Source organism: Poecilia latipinna, unplaced genomic scaffold (assembly GCF_001443285.1).
Source record: "Poecilia latipinna isolate Pla-1442-1.1 unplaced genomic scaffold, P_latipinna-1.0 Scaffold18, whole genome shotgun sequence".
Lineage (NCBI taxonomy): Eukaryota > Metazoa > Chordata > Actinopteri > Cyprinodontiformes > Poeciliidae > Poecilia > Poecilia latipinna.
This window is the reverse complement of record NW_015112634.1, coordinates 382,691-401,805: the sequence shown is the minus strand read 5'-3', so window position 1 is coordinate 401,805 and position 19,115 is coordinate 382,691. Positions and strand designations below refer to the sequence as shown.

The window sequence follows — 19,115 nt, the reverse complement described above, 5'->3', positions numbered from 1 at the left end:
GGGTAGCGTTTTGGTTCAACGGTTTATTTTCACCACCAATCAATTAATTTATTACAGAGAGTGGATGTCTTTTTGGACTTTACATACATTGTCTTAAGTCAGTGTCACCAAAGCCAACTGAGGAAAAACCATGGTTCAAACTCCTCCACAAGGTTCACCACGAGGCCAACCTGTCCCAAACCACTTCCCTGAAAACAGCATTAATGAATATTTGGCAGACAGAGCCTCATCTGTCAATACATTTGAGAACAATCGCAGGAGATGATGTGAGCCAAGCACTTTAGACCTGAGACTGAACCCAAAGGCCCAAGAGGTGAACAAGAGTTCTGTTATGCATCCGACAACTCAATCCAGAATGTCAAGGACAACAGCTTGGTGGTTAAATGAATAAGAAATAGTTTTGCTCTTATGATCACCTTCTGAAAGGCTTTAAAAATATACATTGTGTATAAAACATTTAATGAAACTGTAGAGCCAGACTTTAAAATCTAAAGGATCCAGTCCAGAGATTGCCTTTCATCAGATCTCCATATTCAAAGCACACCATGGATGAATATTTAACAAAATTTTGTTTTACAAGCATAAGTGTTGGTTACAAAACAAAACAAAACAAAACAAAAAAAAATCAAATCTTTAAAGACACCAGTTTTATTGCACATCTATGCAGACAGTGCTCGGAAATGGCAATCTGTATTATGTGGATGTAAGAAACCTCCCTCCAGCTACTGCTCCTCTTCAAGTATTTCCAGCCGACGCGGCCCGTACAGTAGAACGTAAGCTATATGCCAGTCTCCGCCTCCAGACAGCCGCAGGATGTCTTCCGGTGAGACCACACTCACCTTGTCGTCGTCAAACTTGACCCACTCGTCTGTCAGAAGACACACACACACACACACGTGCACACACAAAAAGAAAACAGATTCTTAAGCTAGTTGTCCAAAGCCAACACGTGGTTGTTTGTGAGTCTTTAAGTTTCAAACTGCTGGTGTTATGACAAGAGTGTCAAGGGCATTGTGGATAAAAGAGAAAAGATTTATTGGCCATGGACTAAATATAAATTCATGTTCACATATTTACAAGAAAAAATGTTATATTCTCTGTTGTTGAAAAATTGGGAGATTTGTTTGCCATAGTTGGAGGCAAAATTCTGTAATATTAAAACTAGGATTGTAAAGTCAGAAGAAAAAAAAAACAAACATTTGAGATTCATAAGATTTTTACAACAGAAGGTGACCATTTTCCAACAGTTTAACCTGTCTGTCACTAGAGGACCCAAATTTGGGTCCACTAGTGACAGAGGTGTCAATCTCCAGTCCTCAAGGGCCGCTGTCCTGCAACTTTTATATGTGCCTCTTCTGGACCACACCTGAAAAGAAAAATTAGGTCATTAGCAAGGCTCAGGAGAACCATCTACACAGGGAGGAGGTAATTAAGCCATTTCATTCCACTGTTTTTTACCTGTGGCACTTCTAAACACTGCAGGACAGCGGCCCTTGAGGACTGGAGTTTGACACCCCTGTGACATTGTGAATGACAACCTGAGACCAACAGGTTAAGTGGAAGGTCTGTTCTCATCCATCCTCGTGAGTTTTATGTATAGTGATAAGCATAATTAGTAGGATTGGATATGGACTTAAACTTTTAGAACAATTATTTTTGTCAGTTATCAAAATGACAAAAAAAATCTCTAAGACAAATCCCTGCATTCAGTCAAAAAGAAAATAAAGCCTACTTTGCTGCAGCAATTACATTGTGTGATGCAACTTTGCTGTCGTGTACAGTACATAATATTTCGTATTAAATCATATTGAAAAGTAGACCTTGTATATAGTAATGTAAAGAAAACTGTAAAAGAGCCAAAAAATCCCAAATTTACCGAGGTTTTGAACATCTTCAATGAGAGTTTAGAGTCACTGGATGTGATTCTTATTAATTTGGTTTTCATGATGATTAACCAAATCATCAGAAGACAGCACAAAAACGCAATGTAAAGACAGTCGTACTACAGTCGTGGGTGGGTGGCTCTGGTCATCACCAACAGATGTGGTTACCTTCTTTCCTCTTGACCCATCCCACATAGTGGCCAGATGAGCTGGAGCGACCTTGGTGAGTCAGTACAGCCTGCAGGTCGTAGTAGCCGCTGTTGTTGGAACCAAGGTCTACAGAAAGGTAAAAGAAAATAAGCATAATTCCTTATGCAAAAAAACAAAAACAAAAAAACATTAAAAGTTAAATGTATAGGGGGATGATATGAGATCGTCTCAACATACCGTCTGGGAAAGAGAAAGGCTCATATTTTACTTCCTTTGATGCATCTGGCTTCTTCAACACCTAATGGAAATCAGGAATATACACATATGTTAGCATTTATGCTGAAAAGAAGTTTATTTCTTAAACAATAGCATCCACAAAAAACATCCACATTGATTTTTTTTGTCACCTTTTGCTGTTGTTTCTCCAGCTTCTTGTCCTCCATTTCTTTAAACTTTGACCTAATTGGCAACATTTTCTCCTGGAGCTCCGGGGTGAGGAGCTCGTACACGTCCAACATGAGGGGGAACTTGACATCCTTCGCAATTCAAAACAATTATTTACAGATAATTAGGTTTAACTAAGACCTCACTGCAGGATCTGTTGCAAATGAAGAGTAACAATGACAACAAACCTTTAGAACTTTTGCATTCACAGACTCCTTCTCCTTGTAGAAAAATCGGACCATTTGAACAGTTAAGTAGGCAGGGAGACGGCTAAGTTTTGACTAGAGAGAGGACAAATGAAAAGCAGCTGTAAGAAAAATGTCCCATCTCAGTCGGATGACTTCAAAAGAAGAGGGCAGCGGGAGATCATACTTACAGATTTGATATACAAAGCATTTCTGTCCAAGGTTGGAGACATTTTTGTGATTTCTTCCTGCAGTCTCTGGGAGTGGAGAGAGAAACAGGATCAGCTCTTCATCACTATGACTACTTCCTCTGCAGGTCCACAGCCTGATCAACTTAATGTTGCATCGCATTGATGCAGTAATTAATGCAATAATCCAATGTTGAGTGCATACTTTGTGTAGTACAGGGACTAGAGCTGCTAACAGTTATTTTAGTAATCCAATAATCTTATTAATTTTTATGACGTTTAACTGATTTGTTGGAATAATAAAAAAAAGCACATATATAATGTTAGACATACATTAAAATATGCAAACAATTCAATTAATTTCTTTAATAAGAAAATCAACATTCTATTGCATAAAATGCAGTAACTGCATTCCTTTAGTGTGTACTTGATCATTTGTAGCAAAAGATGCATCTGCAGATAAAAAAAAAAAATTCTTCAAACATCAACATGTGAAAAGCTCAGCCCTTTCTGCTCCACTTAACAGAATCACAGCGTGCGGCTAATCTGCACGGTATTTTTTTAGATTAACCAGTCAGTAATTGGATGGCAAAAAAGTGCTTAATGTGAGATACTTTTTTACATTTGAACCAGGTGAATCTAAAGCTATGCTACTGGAGTCCTGATTGGAACATATTTACAAAGCTTTATTAGATCTTAAATGCGAAATGTATACATTTTTTGTACGGTAATTACTCCTCGGTTCCATTTATATATTGTACTCCATTTAACAACTAATCAATTACTAAAGTAGTTGACAATTGCAGCCCAAGCAAGTGATTGGGCTGCAACAAGTGGCACATACTTTTCAATCAGCAAAAATTTCAGTTTTATTAATGACTGTGATCTTCAGAGAATCTGAGCTTTGATGATAAACATTAAAAATTAGTCTTAGTACCCTGGCATGTCTTCTTTGTCTGAAAAAAATCCCTAATGGATTTTAAGGAGTGAAACTAAATGGTACGTACCAGTCGTAGTCCTGTCGCAAGGTATTTGACTTCTTGGTTAATAAAGCAGCTGAGCTGGAGCTGGCTTTCTTTGCCCTTGATCGGCTCTTCTTCCTCAGATTCTGTGCATTTCATGCTGAACTAAAGAGTTAAGTCTATCTCTGGTACATTCTTTATTTCTATGTTTCATTTCAATCAAAAAACTACAATCGGAAAGTAAACAATATACTCTTGAGACCAGAATTTATCAGGTTAAAGACTGAAAATGTAGTTTCAGACATGCTGAAAGGATACGAAGTTTCAAATTCTACACCGAAATACTGGTCAATAAAGTTCTTCTTTGCAGACGCAGAGGCAGCTCCACCTGCTGACTCCGTCTAAGCAGGGAAAGCAAACAGACACACTTTTAATGTGCATAGCAGAGTCTATAAAACACAATTGAAGCATGCGTAAAGAAATCAAATCATAAGAAAGATTAATATTATTAATTACTTGGCCTCCATTTCACTAAAGCGAGAAAGGTTTACCTCCATGGGAGTCACCGGCTCAAGTGGTTCCAACTTCTGCTGAAGTACCCTCATCATCTGGAGCCAGCACTCATTGGCATCCTAGAAAAATAAAATAATAATAATAAAAAAATGCAAACAGATGCAATCTTGGGCAACTGTATTGCAACAATGACATGAACTGAGCAGATTCTGACCTGCTGCAAGTACTGTCCTTGGTCTCCTTTCTCAGCAAACTGTGGAAAGGCCATGTGGAGAAACTGCAGCAGGATTATGGGAGGAAGGCTGGACGAGGTCTTGTCCATAGTCTCATATAAATCACGCAGGGCTGAAGTTGAAAAAAATTAAAAACATATTTAAAAAAAAAAAAAAAAAAAAAGTTTGCAGAAGTCCGAGAAATTGAAATGGAGCGTTTAGCCAAGAAAATTGCTACAAACCTGCTGTGATGTATTGTGCTGGAGCATTTGCTCCTGAAGATCGCAGGGCGCCTGAATACCTATAAAAAGTAAAAGAGAATATTGATACTTAAGCAAAAAATTAACTAACTNATTTTCCTTTGATATAACTGTATTTGTGTGCATGGATGTTTGTCTTTTGCACCAGTGTTTCATTTTTATTTTTTCTGTTTCTCTTCAAGGTCCGAGCATCCAGAGTAAAACTGTAACAAACCATCAGATGGACGACATAGCAGCCAAACTGGGGTCTCAGTGGAAGACGCTGGCGTCTCATCTGGAGATGAAGGCAGCAGAGATGCGGGAAATCGAGACGGACAGTGAAGATGTGGACGTTCAGGCCAAGCTTCTGCTGGTGGCCTGGCAGGAGCGAGAGGGATCCCAAGCAACAGTGGAGAACCTGGCAACGGCTCTCAGCGCGGCAGGGTTCTCCCAGCTTGCAGAACGCCTCAGTGAGGCTTGAAACATTTCTTAATTTGTACCTACGTTACATTGGAGCAGTGAATTTTGTATGTACCAAAGGTCTGAACCTTTTTTTTTTTTTTTCTCCCCACTGTAAAAATCTAATAAACTTTTTTTTCCAAGACGTTTGCTTTCTCATGGTCACAAAACAGGGTAGCGTTTTGGTTCAACGGTTTATTTTCACCACCAATCAATTAATTTATTACAGAGAGTGGATGTCTTTTTGGACTTTACATACATTGTCTTAAGTCAGTGTCACCAAAGCCAACTGAGGAAAAACCATGGTTCAAACTCCTCCACAAGGTTCACCACGAGGCCAACCTGTCCCAAACCACTTCCCTGAAAACAGCATTAATGAATATTTGGCAGACAGAGCCTCATCTGTCAATACATTTGAGAACAATCGCAGGAGATGATGTGAGCCAAGCACTTTAGACCTGAGACTGAACCCAAAGGCCCAAGAGGTGAACAAGAGTTCTGTTATGCATCCGACAACTCAATCCAGAATGTCAAGGACAACAGCTTGGTGGTTAAATGAATAAGAAATAGTTTTGCTCTTATGATCACCTTCTGAAAGGCTTTAAAAATATACATTGTGTATAAAACATTTAATGAAACTGTAGAGCCAGACTTTAAAATCTAAAGGATCCAGTCCAGAGATTGCCTTTCATCAGATCTCCATATTCAAAGCACACCATGGATGAATATTTAACAAAATTTTGTTTTACAAGCATAAGTGTTGGTTACAAAACAAAACAAAACAAAACAAAAAAAAATCAAATCTTTAAAGACACCAGTTTTATTGCACATCTATGCAGACAGTGCTCGGAAATGGCAATCTGTATTATGTGGATGTAAGAAACCTCCCTCCAGCTACTGCTCCTCTTCAAGTATTTCCAGCCGACGCGGCCCGTACAGTAGAACGTAAGCTATATGCCAGTCTCCGCCTCCAGACAGCCGCAGGATGTCTTCCGGTGAGACCACACTCACCTTGTCGTCGTCAAACTTGACCCACTCGTCTGTCAGAAGACACACACACACACACACGTGCACACACAAAAAGAAAACAGATTCTTAAGCTAGTTGTCCAAAGCCAACACGTGGTTGTTTGTGAGTCTTTAAGTTTCAAACTGCTGGTGTTATGACAAGAGTGTCAAGGGCATTGTGGATAAAAGAGAAAAGATTTATTGGCCATGGACTAAATATAAATTCATGTTCACATATTTACAAGAAAAAATGTTATATTCTCTGTTGTTGAAAAATTGGGAGATTTGTTTGCCATAGTTGGAGGCAAAATTCTGTAATATTAAAACTAGGATTGTAAAGTCAGAAGAAAAAAAAAACAAACATTTGAGATTCATAAGATTTTTACAACAGAAGGTGACCATTTTCCAACAGTTTAAGTGGAAGGTCTGTTCTCATCCATCCTCGTGAGTTTTATGTATAGTGATAAGCATAATTAGTAGGATTGGATATGGACTTAAACTTTTAGAACAATTATTTTTGTCAGTTATCAAAATGACAAAAAAAATCTCTAAGACAAATCCCTGCATTCAGTCAAAAAGAAAATAAAGCCTACTTTGCTGCAGCAATTACATTGTGTGATGCAACTTTGCTGTCGTGTACAGTACATAATATTTCGTATTAAATCATATTGAAAAGTAGACCTTGTATATAGTAATGTAAAGAAAACTGTAAAAGAGCCAAAAAATCCCAAATTTACCGAGGTTTTGAACATCTTCAATGAGAGTTTAGAGTCACTGGATGTGATTCTTATTAATTTGGTTTTCATGATGATTAACCAAATCATCAGAAGACAGCACAAAAACGCAATGTAAAGACAGTCGTACTACAGTCGTGGGTGGGTGGCTCTGGTCATCACCAACAGATGTGGTTACCTTCTTTCCTCTTGACCCATCCCACATAGTGGCCAGATGAGCTGGAGCGACCTTGGTGAGTCAGTACAGCCTGCAGGTCGTAGTAGCCGCTGTTGTTGGAACCAAGGTCTACAGAAAGGTAAAAGAAAATAAGCATAATTCCTTATGCAAAAAAACAAAAACAAAAAAACATTAAAAGTTAAATGTATAGGGGGATGATATGAGATCGTCTCAACATACCGTCTGGGAAAGAGAAAGGCTCATATTTTACTTCCTTTGATGCATCTGGCTTCTTCAACACCTAATGGAAATCAGGAATATACACATATGTTAGCATTTATGCTGAAAAGAAGTTTATTTCTTAAACAATAGCATCCACAAAAAACATCCACATTGATTTTTTTTGTCACCTTTTGCTGTTGTTTCTCCAGCTTCTTGTCCTCCATTTCTTTAAACTTTGACCTAATTGGCAACATTTTCTCCTGGAGCTCCGGGGTGAGGAGCTCGTACACGTCCAACATGAGGGGGAACTTGACATCCTTCGCAATTCAAAACAATTATTTACAGATAATTAGGTTTAACTAAGACCTCACTGCAGGATCTGTTGCAAATGAAGAGTAACAATGACAACAAACCTTTAGAACTTTTGCATTCACAGACTCCTTCTCCTTGTAGAAAAATCGGACCATTTGAACAGTTAAGTAGGCAGGGAGACGGCTAAGTTTTGACTAGAGAGAGGACAAATGAAAAGCAGCTGTAAGAAAAATGTCCCATCTCAGTCGGATGACTTCAAAAGAAGAGGGCAGCGGGAGATCATACTTACAGATTTGATATACAAAGCATTTCTGTCCAAGGTTGGAGACATTTTTGTGATTTCTTCCTGCAGTCTCTGGGAGTGGAGAGAGAAACAGGATCAGCTCTTCATCACTATGACTACTTCCTCTGCAGGTCCAAAGCCTGATCAACTTAATGTTGCATCGCATTGATGCAGTAATTAATGCAATAATCCAATGTTGAGTGCATACTTTGTGTAGTACAGGGACTAGAGCTGCTAACAGTTATTTTAGTAATCCAATAATCTTATTAATTTTTATGACGTTTAACTGATTTGTTGGAATAATAAAAAAAAGCACATATATAATGTTAGACATACATTAAAATATGCAAACAATTCAATTAATTTCTTTAATAAGAAAATCAACATTCTATTGCATAAAATGCAGTAACTGCATTCCTTTAGTGTGTACTTGATCATTTGTAGCAAAAGATGCATCTGCAGATAAAAAAAAAAAATTCTTCAAACATCAACATGTGAAAAGCTCAGCCCTTTCTGCTCCACTTAACAGAATCACAGCGTGCGGCTAATCTGCACGGTATTTTTTTAGATTAACCAGTCAGTAATTGGATGGCAAAAAAGTGCTTAATGTGAGATACTTTTTTACATTTGAACCAGGTGAATCTAAAGCTATGCTACTGGAGTCCTGATTGGAACATATTTACAAAGCTTTATTAGATCTTAAATGCGAAATGTATACATTTTTTGTACGGTAATTACTCCTCGGTTCCATTTATATATTGTACTCCATTTAACAACTAATCAATTACTAAAGTAGTTGACAATTGCAGCCCAAGCAAGTGATTGGGCTGCAACAAGTGGCACATACTTTTCAATCAGCAAAAATTTCAGTTTTATTAATGACTGTGATCTTCAGAGAATCTGAGCTTTGATGATAAACATTAAAAATTAGTCTTAGTACCCTGGCATGTCTTCTTTGTCTGAAAAAAATCCCTAATGGATTTTAAGGAGTGAAACTAAATGGTACGTACCAGTCGTAGTCCTGTCGCAAGGTATTTGACTTCTTGGTTAATAAAGCAGCTGAGCTGGAGCTGGCTTTCTTTGCCCTTGATCGGCTCTTCTTCCTCAGATTCTGTGCATTTCATGCTGAACTAAAGAGTTAAGTCTATCTCTGGTACATTCTTTATTTCTATGTTTCATTTCAATCAAAAAACTACAATCGGAAAGTAAACAATATACTCTTGAGACCAGAATTTATCAGGTTAAAGACTGAAAATGTAGTTTCAGACATGCTGAAAGGATACGAAGTTTCAAATTCTACACCGAAATACTGGTCAATAAAGTTCTTCTTTGCAGACGCAGAGGCAGCTCCACCTGCTGACTCCGTCTAAGCAGGGAAAGCAAACAGACACACTTTTAATGTGCATAGCAGAGTCTATAAAACACAATTGAAGCATGCGTAAAGAAATCAAATCATAAGAAAGATTAATATTATTAATTACTTGGCCTCCATTTCACTAAAGCGAGAAAGGTTTACCTCCATGGGAGTCACCGGCTCAAGTGGTTCCAACTTCTGCTGAAGTACCCTCATCATCTGGAGCCAGCACTCATTGGCATCCTAGAAAAATAAAATAATAATAATAAAAAAATGCAAACAGATGCAATCTTGGGCAACTGTATTGCAACAATGACATGAACTGAGCAGATTCTGACCTGCTGCAAGTACTGTCCTTGGTCTCCTTTCTCAGCAAACTGTGGAAAGGCCATGTGGAGAAACTGCAGCAGGATTATGGGAGGAAGGCTGGACGAGGTCTTGTCCATAGTCTCATATAAATCACGCAGGGCTGAAGTTGAAAAAAATTAAAAACATATTTAAAAAAAAAAAAAAAAAAAAAGTTTGCAGAAGTCCGAGAAATTGAAATGGAGCGTTTAGCCAAGAAAATTGCTACAAACCTGCTGTGATGTATTGTGCTGGAGCATTTGCTCCTGAAGATCGCAGGGCGCCTGAATACCTATAAAAAGTAAAAGAGAATATTGATACTTAAGCAAAAAATTAACTAACTAATTAACTTAAACTATATTATTCAACAGTATACAGTAAGCGCTTGGAAATCTTAATTCTGCGATGTCTCCGTCTACATTAAGTACCTCTTGAGAGCCGTTTTGAGCTCTGGCACCGAGCGTAGACACTGCACTGTGGCGTTCATGTAGCAGGTGTTACCCAAGTTTGTCAGCCCACAAGGAAGCTCCATCTGAACAGAACATCACCAACACTGGAATCAGTTTTTGGGTAGTTTTTCTGTTTGTAAGGAACTATTAATTTGTGAAATGCGCTGACCGCTGACGCCAGCTGCTCCTCAGTCATGTCCTCTACAAACATGGGCCGAACCGCCGGCTCCTCAGGCAGGGCTTCTGCAGAGCCCATCATCAGCAGAGTCATTCCCTTGGAAAACACAGATACACATGCAGGTTCAGTGAGTGGGCATTTATCATAGTGTTTATTAATGTGAAAATGTTCTTATGATATAAAATGCAATCTATTGTGATGATAAATTGCAATTAAAGACTTCCAAAGCCCGTAATTGGTGTGAATCCAGGATTTTAAAAACTTCAGATGTGTTTTTATGAAGAACTTTGGATTTTTTTTTTCAAAGCTGCCACCATGGACAAGAACAACCTGATTTTTTTATATTTTATTATCAGTATTACAATTTTGACTACAATAACAATACAACAAATGATTGTTGAGGCTTCTGGAAACAACTTTGTGTAGCTCTCATAACATATGCGTTTTAGTGAAACACAATGTTGAGATGCACTGCTTTTTTATCTTGTTTTTGGTGTATTTGTGTAAAAAAAAACAAACAAACAAAAAAACATACATCTATGTGGATAGATAAGATAAATACTCACATTTTTCAGTTTAATGTTTCCCCATTCGTCATCCTAGAATTGAGAAATAACATTAACTAACCGAAATACAAAAGACATATTTGATCAAAGCTTCAGGAAGCTCCAAATGTTATAACGAGTTCATAAATACTGACACATCTGTTTTTGCCATTTTAAAGCACACACACACTGATCATGATTGTGATCATTAAAGCTGCGACAGCAGATAATCTTAACATGTGATGTGATCCTGTTCTCGCTGTATTTTTTTTAAAGAAATCTGTAAACTAAATAAATAAAATAACAGTAATAATGAAAACTGTTTCGTATGCAATCTAGAATCAGTGGATGTAGTTTTGAATAAACGTGTTGAAAATCATCCATCAGAAGAAACCTTGTCCCTAAAGCTTAACTTGTAGCACTGTGTTTTCTTATTACCTTCAGGGTGCCTCCCTTCACCATGACCTTCTGTCTGTCAGGCTGAACTCCTGTCAGGGCGAAGAGTTGAGCCTTGAAAACCATGGGTGGCTCCTCCGTGTTGAGCTCTACTGCATCAAACTTCTCTTTGCCCCATTTCACATTGACTGAAAGCGGATAAAAAACAAAAACAAAAACAAAAAACATCGTACGTGTGAGTTACGTGTTAGTAGTGGGAACATCTTAGCTCAACTAGAATGGGTTCTGTATGTATGACACAGCATCTTGTGCTTCAAGGAATCAGGCAGCTACCAGGGCAGTCCTTCTGAGTTGGTTTCATCCACAAAAGGGGAAGCTGACCATAATATTGCTGTCCACTACAGCAATTTTTTTGTGATAAATCACTTGACTGACTTTTGTAATATTACCGGTTTAGAAATAGTAAAATCATGCCCAGTAATAAACAGTTCATGGAAAACAAGCAGCTGTATTGCAGTTAGCCATAAATGGGCTAACTTTACTGAAAATGCTACCGCAGTTGGGTGTTTTAAAGAAACATGTCCGGTCTATGAAGGCAATAATGTGAAACAAATAAAACTTCAACTTGCTAAAACGTTTTAAACGTGTTTTACTTCTTGATGGTTGTAGTTAACCAGGTAAACACGTCAACTTTAGTGTTGCCAAACTAGACTAGCTTGTTTGGTTTTCTTGAAAGTGCTAGTTAGCATAGCCGGCAAAGCAAAACACATTGTAAAGTTGAACATAGAAAGTCCTAAAACACAATATAGCCAAACAAATGTGTACACATATTTCATTCGCAATATTGTTTCCAGGAATAACTGCTACAGCTTGCTGAAAATATAGACGGTCTTTCTAGAACTGCTAGCATGCTAACTGCATATCATGCTACACGGCTAAGCTAACGTATTTACGATGCTTCACTAAAACACGTGCAAGGATTCGCGCTTTCGTTATAGCTTTAATGGTAACAACAACAAATACGACGCGTTTGTTTTACATCATACCTGTAAACACCGGCATGGTTGGCAGTCTTTGTTTTCCTGGAGTATCTGATATTGTTTTTCCCGTGTCAGTCTACTGGGGCGCGAATGAAGAGTTGGCTAGTTCTCAGTCTGAACTTCATTCAAACAGGATGACGCTGCAACAACACGCTGGGAACTTATCGATGCGCTCGACAACACGTTAGCAATCCTGCTGGATACTTCTCCGCTTGTCTGAGCTCATTCATGTATTGAGCAAAAATTCATTTGGTGAAGGCCCAGTTGCAAAAACAGAAAACTTAATACTGTGACCGATCAGTAAATTAGGACATAATTGAAAAGTAAAAATAATTTCAGCTATGAAATTCAGATAGTGAATTAACATTATAGGGCGTCGTTAATAAAAGCCCTAAATTTAATTAATCAAAATATGTCAGACACTACTGAAAATTGTCAAGACACCAGCAGCTTCTACAAGGAAGGCAAGCCACAAACTGTGGTAATGACGCTTACTAAACAGCATGTCATTTGAAAGTTAAGATGCACAAGCAACAAGCATAACCACACTTTTGAGAAGATTGTGAAGCAAAGGTCCTTTGCTGGTAAAACCCTAAATGTAAAACCCAATGAATAAATACTAGTACACACACTTATACACATTTTACTGGCCTGGTTTCCCCTATGAAGAATCTTTAGAGGTGCCGCTACTTTAAAGAAGAGTTTCCATAATTACCTTTAGTAGCTCATTTATAGCATTGCTGATTTGCTTAGTTTAGAAAATGGACTGGATTTATCTTTTTTCTTGATAATGTGAATCAAAAATGTTTCTATATAAATAAAGAATTGAAAACCAAATTACCTTTCATGTGAAAAAGGTTAATAACCACGAGTCACGTCAACAGCCTTCCCCATGACCTAAAACGTCTAGATTTAGCAAACTTTGGTGAGTTTTACGCAACACTGAAATAGGTATCTTAAGAAAATTAGATCATTAAAGTTAACATACATACTTGGCATGTATAATTGTGTACCAAATATTTATTCTGAGAACAGATTTGGCTTTACTCATCCACTTGAGAACTGCCCACACCAATTTTCAATTATTAAATCAAAAGGTACAGATAACGGTAAAGCAAAAGACCAAGGGACAAAACGTCCCATTCAGGGACTCGACAAGTGTTGCGATTGTTTCAAACATCCCTTCAAATACTCAGATATAAATTGATAAATAAAGTAAACAAACATGATAAAGATATGTTTATTGACATATCCATCAGTGCGGGGTCCATTGCAAATTACCCATGCAAATTATCCAACACAAGAGATCATATTTCCAGTGCTTTTCTTTTTTTTTTTTTTTTACTGAAAAGAAAATAAAAATCTTACAAAGGAAAGACTGTGAAGGTATTCCATAATCCTTTTGTCTTTCTTTATGTACACTCTATAGTGGGATTTGCAATAACTGAACTTAACACAGGCGATACAACTTGTCCTTGTTATTATGTCAATCGTTCACACAGACTAGTTTTGCGTAAACCCTTTGTGAAACTTCTAATATGACATGAACCAAGTTTGGAAGCTTTGTGTCCATAAAGAGGTATTTTAATGTACTTATATATATTTAATATTCATAACCAGACAAAGAATGTTCTGATAAAAACCAAACCGGCTGCAATTTCTTTTAAAAAAAAGAAGGAAAAAAAAAAAACAATGGAAGAGTTAAGATTTGTCTTATGTTGCAACAAAAATGAAAAAAAAAACAAAACAAAACAAAACAAAAAAAAAAAAAAACCCAAAAACGATATGGCAGTAAAATCAATATCCAAACGTTAAGGCACAAGGTGGGCCAAATGCTACACCTGTTTAGTCTTCTACAAATAATTTACACTCAAGTCAAACAGTGCAGTTTTACATTTGTTAACTTAATGTTTTCCTTTTGAGCCATTTCTCTATCAACCAGTATAAGGCAATACATTACAAAAAGAAAACAATATTACAGAGACAATGTACCAAATAAACAGAAAACAAAATCCGTTAAGTTTTATGACTCCTATATGCCAATACAGTCGAGTTCTCCTTATGGCTTGGAGCAATAAAAATAATTATAATAAAAATAATGCATAGATTTAAATGATGATCTTGCATGCTCTGTTCTCAATACTCAAAACATCTAATACTCATGCCCCCTCCCGGCCTCCCCCCCCAAAAAAATTGTTGCTCCAAACCTGATAACTGAGTTGCAAAGTGATAAGACAAAAAAAAGGCAAAAAGGCCAACAACAATAGCTAGATGAAGGCATCGTGTCATTTTTTTTTTTAAAGTTGGAAACAACTGTTGCATTTAGCTGAAATAACCATCAGGTGGGGAAAGAAATTACTACACAGTTATATCTACTTTCCACCCCTGAGATCCAACGTTTTACTGCAGATCTATAATCCCTGTATAACAGTACCTTAAAATGAAAACAAACTTGCAGGTGTCCATACACTCCCCCCCCCTTTCCAGTTTCCATTAATATCTGTCTTAAAATGTGAAGCAGAGAATGCCAGAGTGAGTGCTTCCATTGCTGTTGTCTGTCCTTAATTCAACACAAGTGCGCCATCTTGTGGTTGCAATGTAAAACTGTGAGTTCGTTGAGTTTGATGACACTTCTTTTAGAGAAAAGGAGGTGGGAAAAGCAGATTGAGTAGATTTGGCCTTTTAAAGTCCATGATGGCGCGCCGTGTGACGTGAACTGCAGTTTTCCAGCGGCTTTTTTTCTGCAATTTTGAGTTTTCAATACATTTTTAATATACTACAGGCTTTTATTTTGTTTTTGTTTTTTTCCGTTTTTGTTGATGAGAAAAGAGGGAAAGTTTTAGAGTCCAGAAAAAGTCCCAATGGTTCAGATGGTTAGCTGAAAGACAGAAGAAACACCAGTAAAAAAACTATTTATCTTTACATTTGTTAGTATTCAGTCGAACAGATAATGTAACTGTTAATAGCTCAAATCTGGCTCATGTGTGACAGAAAAACAATCTAGTATGGACAATTCTAATGAGAGTTGCAAAGTATATAGTTAGTTCACGAATCCCAAACCACCTTGGTGTCAATTAGAAAAAAACAACAAATCCCAAGAGTCAAACTGCACAGATGCCAGGAGGAAGAAAAACAACCAACAACCAGGAAGTCTTGTTTTAAAAAAAAAAAAAAAAAAAAAGATCCAGGAGCGCAATTAATAAATAAAAAAAGATTTGAAGGTCAGTGGGAAACATCTAAAATACAACATCAACACTCTGAAGAAGTTCCTGTCAACAAGTGCTTGATGTTGTGTCTGCTGCGTGGAGGCTGGACTGCGCTCTGCTACAACACAGGAAACAAACAGCAGGTCATGTGACTGACTTTACCACATCTCAGCCTTCAAGTTGGGGCTGAAAAAGATCAACTTTATGACTACAGCACACCCTCACTTACTACTGCCCCTCCAGCCCTCAAGAAAAATGCTACGTAGAGACTTAAAGTTATTGCAACATTGAAGCTGTAAAATTATGTGCATGATGTGTGATAAGAAGAACAACTTAAAACCCAGAACAACAGTTACACAGTAAAGTTACCTCAGCTTTGCCGTATTGCTTTTAGGGTTTTTGCGGAAGGACTGGTTGGGTCCAGAGCGAGTGGACATGCTACGAGGCGAGACTCTAGAAAACGTTGATGGGGGAGTCTTAGGAATCTTCTTTCCCAGGTGGCCAATCCATTTCTTTTGGTCCTCTTGGGTCACAGCCAGTAACAGCATGTCCCGGGCAGAGGTCACGTCGTAGTTCACTGTTAGAGATAACAGAGAAGGCTGCAGAGATTAACACCCGAATCAGGCAAACGGGCTCTCCAAAGTGAAGGCTGAAACAACATGTTTAAGAGAACCGACAAGTTATATTTAAAACCGTGATACCACTACAGGTGAAGCTCCAGTTGTTGTTTTTTTTAACTTCAGTGCGACCAAAAGTTGTTCATGTACAAAAACAAAGAATTTATTTGTAATAAAATTACTCTAAAGTATAAAGTCAGCTACACAACACATGGCTTGTGTAGCTAACTTGCACAAGGCATGGCTGTCACAGCTCTTCTTTTTTTTTACCACTTCAATCTCAATTTGAAATTTAATTCTCAATATTTCTACCCTCAGTGTTTTTTTTTTCTTTTGTCATTTGAATTTTACTCCTAAAAGCGGGTATGCAACAACAAACAATTCCTCCCCAACTTTTTTTTCTCCTAGTGACGCTTTAAGATCAGTCAAAACATAAGTCTTCATTTTTTTTGTGAAGCTGGAAAAAAAAAAATTTGACACTTAAAAAAAAAAAAAAAAAAAAAGTTAGTGTCCAATAAGTATAGAAGAAATAGGGTCACGATTTATAAGATTTTACCATTTAAATTCCTTTCGGGAATCAGTAAATTTTTTTTATAAATTTGAATTTGTTTTCCAGACAATGCAGGAACCCTGAACCACTGGTTACAGCAGATGGTTATTCTTTATATTTGCTTTAGTCTTTGAATGAAAACTTCTAAATAACAACAAATATTATAATGTTATTTTAACATTGATACCCAATATCTTATACTGTTTCCATGGATATAGCAGGTTGTGTTCCAGTTTTAAATAATGGCGTTTGACATGCAAATATCATCCTGTGGCGTAAGCATTGTGTTTTTTTACTCAGGGTTTCAACTGCATCAGAATGAAAAGGTCTGGTTACGTTCAGCAAATTCTAGACTGTTTTTGGCCTCGGCGTCCAAAAGCCGAGACTTCACCTTTGCAAGGAGCGATGACGTCCTCCTTTTTGTCGAGGTGGTCCCTGTGGCACTTCACATGGCAGCGGCGGCACTCCAGAGCCGGAGGAGGCTTGAACACGTGCCACAGGGGCTTGGCGCAGGCCTCACAGTTAGAGGGGAAGTGATATAGTGTGGGGATGAACTCGTGACCCTTGTGCGCAAGACAGTTGGTCTTTTCACCCTGAGGGACCGGCTCCATGTCCGCCTCCTTCCTGCACTCTCCCTCGTTGGCGTACAGAATCTGAAAAGGCAAGCACGCAAAAAATAAAAAATAAAATAAAATCTGAGTCTGATGGAAACGTGGCAGGATGAAGCGTGACGGCTGCCATCTTGGTCACAAGCATCCAAACCTGGAATATCCGAGGAATCTCTTCCGTTTCGGCTCGGTACACGTCTCCTTGAGTAACTGGTCTCACATGAAACAGTTTGCTAGGAAAGAAAAAAAAAAAATATATATATATATACAGAAATTAGAACAGACAACAGTATAATAAATAACTGAGTAGTTTCAGTTTTTTTTTTTTTTTTGTGTGTGTAGACGGAGTACCATGCAAAACTGAAATAACAGGAACAAAGGAGTACTTACTCTATATCAAGTACCATGGAGGGGTTAGACTGTTCTTTATCTTGCTCATCATTGTAGAACAGAATCTTCTTACTGCTCACCACAACATACTGCAATTATCCAGAACACAGTAACTGGAACCTTCTCTTAACAGTCAAAAAGTCGGAAGTGCAGTCAGATTTTAAAAAGAGCAAGCGTACCTGTTTCTTCCATCCATATCGCTTGATATTAGCACGATTAGGAATGGACAACCAACCCTCCAGTCTGGATTCTGAAAAGAAATCCACATGCAAGCAATTAGCATCTATGTGGTTCATGAAGCACACAGGGAGAAGGCCATGCAGCAATCAGAAATCAACTGGGGAAAAACAAAACTCCAAGGCCGTACTACAAGGCTGCTGTAAGAAAAAAATATATATATATATATATATATATATATATATAAACAAGGTTTAAGGAGAAGGCACTGAAGCCAGTGACAGGACTGCAGATATCCCATGCAGGAGGAAATTAAACAGAGTTAACAGCTTTTAACAGCAAGTTTGTGGAATATTTTATTTAGACAGGGTTCCTACAAGATGACTTATTAGTTCTTTATGTTTATTTTAAATGTAAAACAGAAAAGGCGAGCTTAAAAGGATGTGACCTGCAAAAATTCCAAACTGGAAGGAAGGTCAGACAAAAAATAAGCGGGAACAAGAAGGAAAAGATAAGGAAGAAAGGGATGTGGGACACAAGGAAAGAAGGGGAACAAGAAAGCCAGACGAGGAAAGGAGAAAGGAAGGAAGAATGGATGAAAGAAAGGAAGGAACCAAAAAGAAAAAGATGGCTAAACATAGGAAAGGAATGGAGATAGGAGCAAGGAGAGCAGGACAGAGGAACCATAGGTAGGAGAAGGATAGACAGACAATATGAAAGACATAATGAGGAAATCAAGCAGGGGAAGAAGGAAAGAAAGGAAATGACAAAGGAAAATTGATGAAAACAGAAAAGACAAGAAGAAAGGGACAAAAAATACAAATAAGGACGAACATGAGGTTGGGAAGAAGGGCAGAAAAAATGTCTGAGGATGGAAAGACGCCAAGTAGCAAAGGACAGAAGGAAAGAAACATTTAGACAATGGGAAAGTCTGGAATTACAAATATTCTTTTCTGTACACCATGTTTCTTTTTTTCAAACTTTTACTGAAATCACACTAAGCTTCTCCAGACTGCATAGGAACCCTGTTTAGAATATGTTAAAATTAACGCTGCAGGTGCAATTTGGTAAGTTGTTTTATTTTTTGTAAATCACCCAGTCCTTTCACAGAAACAAACAAATGCAGCGCAGGTTACATTTCTACATTTTCTGGTGTTACAACTACAAAGGAAGGCGGTGCATGCGGCTGAAAAACAAAAACCACAGCCATCAGTGAACTCAAACGGCCTGGTCTAGAAATCGTAGCGGAGCGAGGGTGGTCTGTGTGCCATCGTGAGCATCACTTCTGGTGAACATGCTGACACAGACAC

General features: G+C 37.8%; 3 protein-coding genes across 5 annotated transcripts in view; all 3 read right to left on the bottom strand.

Annotated features, from left to right (window-relative positions):
* Positions 1–12: 12 nt before the first annotated feature.
* On the bottom strand, positions 13–4,953 carry LOC106948591 (ubiquitin carboxyl-terminal hydrolase 14-like). The gene is made up of 12 exons (XM_015034346.1): positions 4,941–4,953; positions 4,780–4,866; positions 4,540–4,670; positions 4,364–4,444; positions 4,131–4,213; positions 3,858–3,972; positions 2,854–2,919; positions 2,666–2,758; positions 2,441–2,569; positions 2,271–2,331; positions 2,052–2,159; positions 13–868 (listed from the first exon to the last, which is right to left on the bottom strand). Exons 1-12 carry the CDS (start codon positions 4,951–4,953, stop codon positions 723–725), a joined length of 1,113 nt encoding a protein of 370 aa, XP_014889832.1. The 3' UTR covers positions 13–722.
* Positions 4,954–5,419: 466 nt separating this feature from the next.
* LOC106948736 (ubiquitin carboxyl-terminal hydrolase 14) overlaps positions 5,420–19,115 on the bottom strand; it is a 33,914-nt gene continuing 20,218 nt past the window's right edge. The window contains exons 3-18 of the mRNA XM_015034580.1: positions 12,264–12,397; positions 11,260–11,405; positions 10,843–10,875; positions 10,268–10,372; positions 10,078–10,181; positions 9,883–9,941; positions 9,643–9,773; positions 9,467–9,547; positions 9,234–9,316; positions 8,961–9,075; positions 7,957–8,022; positions 7,769–7,861; positions 7,544–7,672; positions 7,374–7,434; positions 7,155–7,262; positions 5,420–6,275 (exon numbers count right to left, since the gene is read on the bottom strand). Coding sequence (XP_014890066.1) covers positions 6,130–6,275; positions 7,155–7,262; positions 7,374–7,434; positions 7,544–7,672; positions 7,769–7,861; positions 7,957–8,022; positions 8,961–9,075; positions 9,234–9,316; positions 9,467–9,547; positions 9,643–9,773; positions 9,883–9,941; positions 10,078–10,181; positions 10,268–10,372; positions 10,843–10,875; positions 11,260–11,405; positions 12,264–12,279 — 1,476 coding nt within the window. The 5' untranslated portion in view covers positions 12,280–12,397 and the 3' untranslated portion in view covers positions 5,420–6,129. The remainder of the gene's footprint in view (positions 6,276–7,154; positions 7,263–7,373; positions 7,435–7,543; positions 7,673–7,768; positions 7,862–7,956; positions 8,023–8,960; positions 9,076–9,233; positions 9,317–9,466; positions 9,548–9,642; positions 9,774–9,882; positions 9,942–10,077; positions 10,182–10,267; positions 10,373–10,842; positions 10,876–11,259; positions 11,406–12,263; positions 12,398–19,115) is intronic.
* rock1 (Rho-associated, coiled-coil containing protein kinase 1) overlaps positions 15,017–19,115 on the bottom strand; it is a 38,213-nt gene continuing 34,114 nt past the window's right edge. The window contains exons 28-33 of one of the 3 annotated variants that reach the window (XM_015034563.1): positions 17,808–17,878; positions 17,629–17,717; positions 17,393–17,471; positions 17,022–17,283; positions 15,833–16,040; positions 15,017–15,135 (exon numbers count right to left, since the gene is read on the bottom strand). In XM_015034563.1, the coding sequence (XP_014890049.1) occupies positions 15,132–15,135; positions 15,833–16,040; positions 17,022–17,283; positions 17,393–17,471; positions 17,629–17,717; positions 17,808–17,878 (713 nt within the window). In that variant the 3' untranslated portion in view covers positions 15,017–15,131. Of the gene's footprint in view, positions 15,136–15,412; positions 15,582–15,832; positions 16,041–17,021; positions 17,284–17,392; positions 17,472–17,628; positions 17,718–17,807; positions 17,879–19,115 lie in introns of those variants that run through there. The other 2 variants (XM_015034556.1, XM_015034569.1) reach the window with 2 other exon arrangements.

What these genes read in the sequence shown, in the direction of transcription:
- LOC106948591 (XM_015034346.1), bottom strand. An exon ending in GGTGTAGAATTTGAAACTTC is followed by an intron (nt 3,973 to 4,130) that starts GTATCCTTTCAG and finishes TCTTTAGTTCAG; the next exon opens with CATGAAATGCACAGAATCTG. An exon ending in TTGCGACAGGACTACGACTG is followed by an intron (nt 2,920 to 3,857) that starts GTACGTACCATT and finishes CTCCACTCCCAG; the next exon opens with AGACTGCAGGAAGAAATCAC.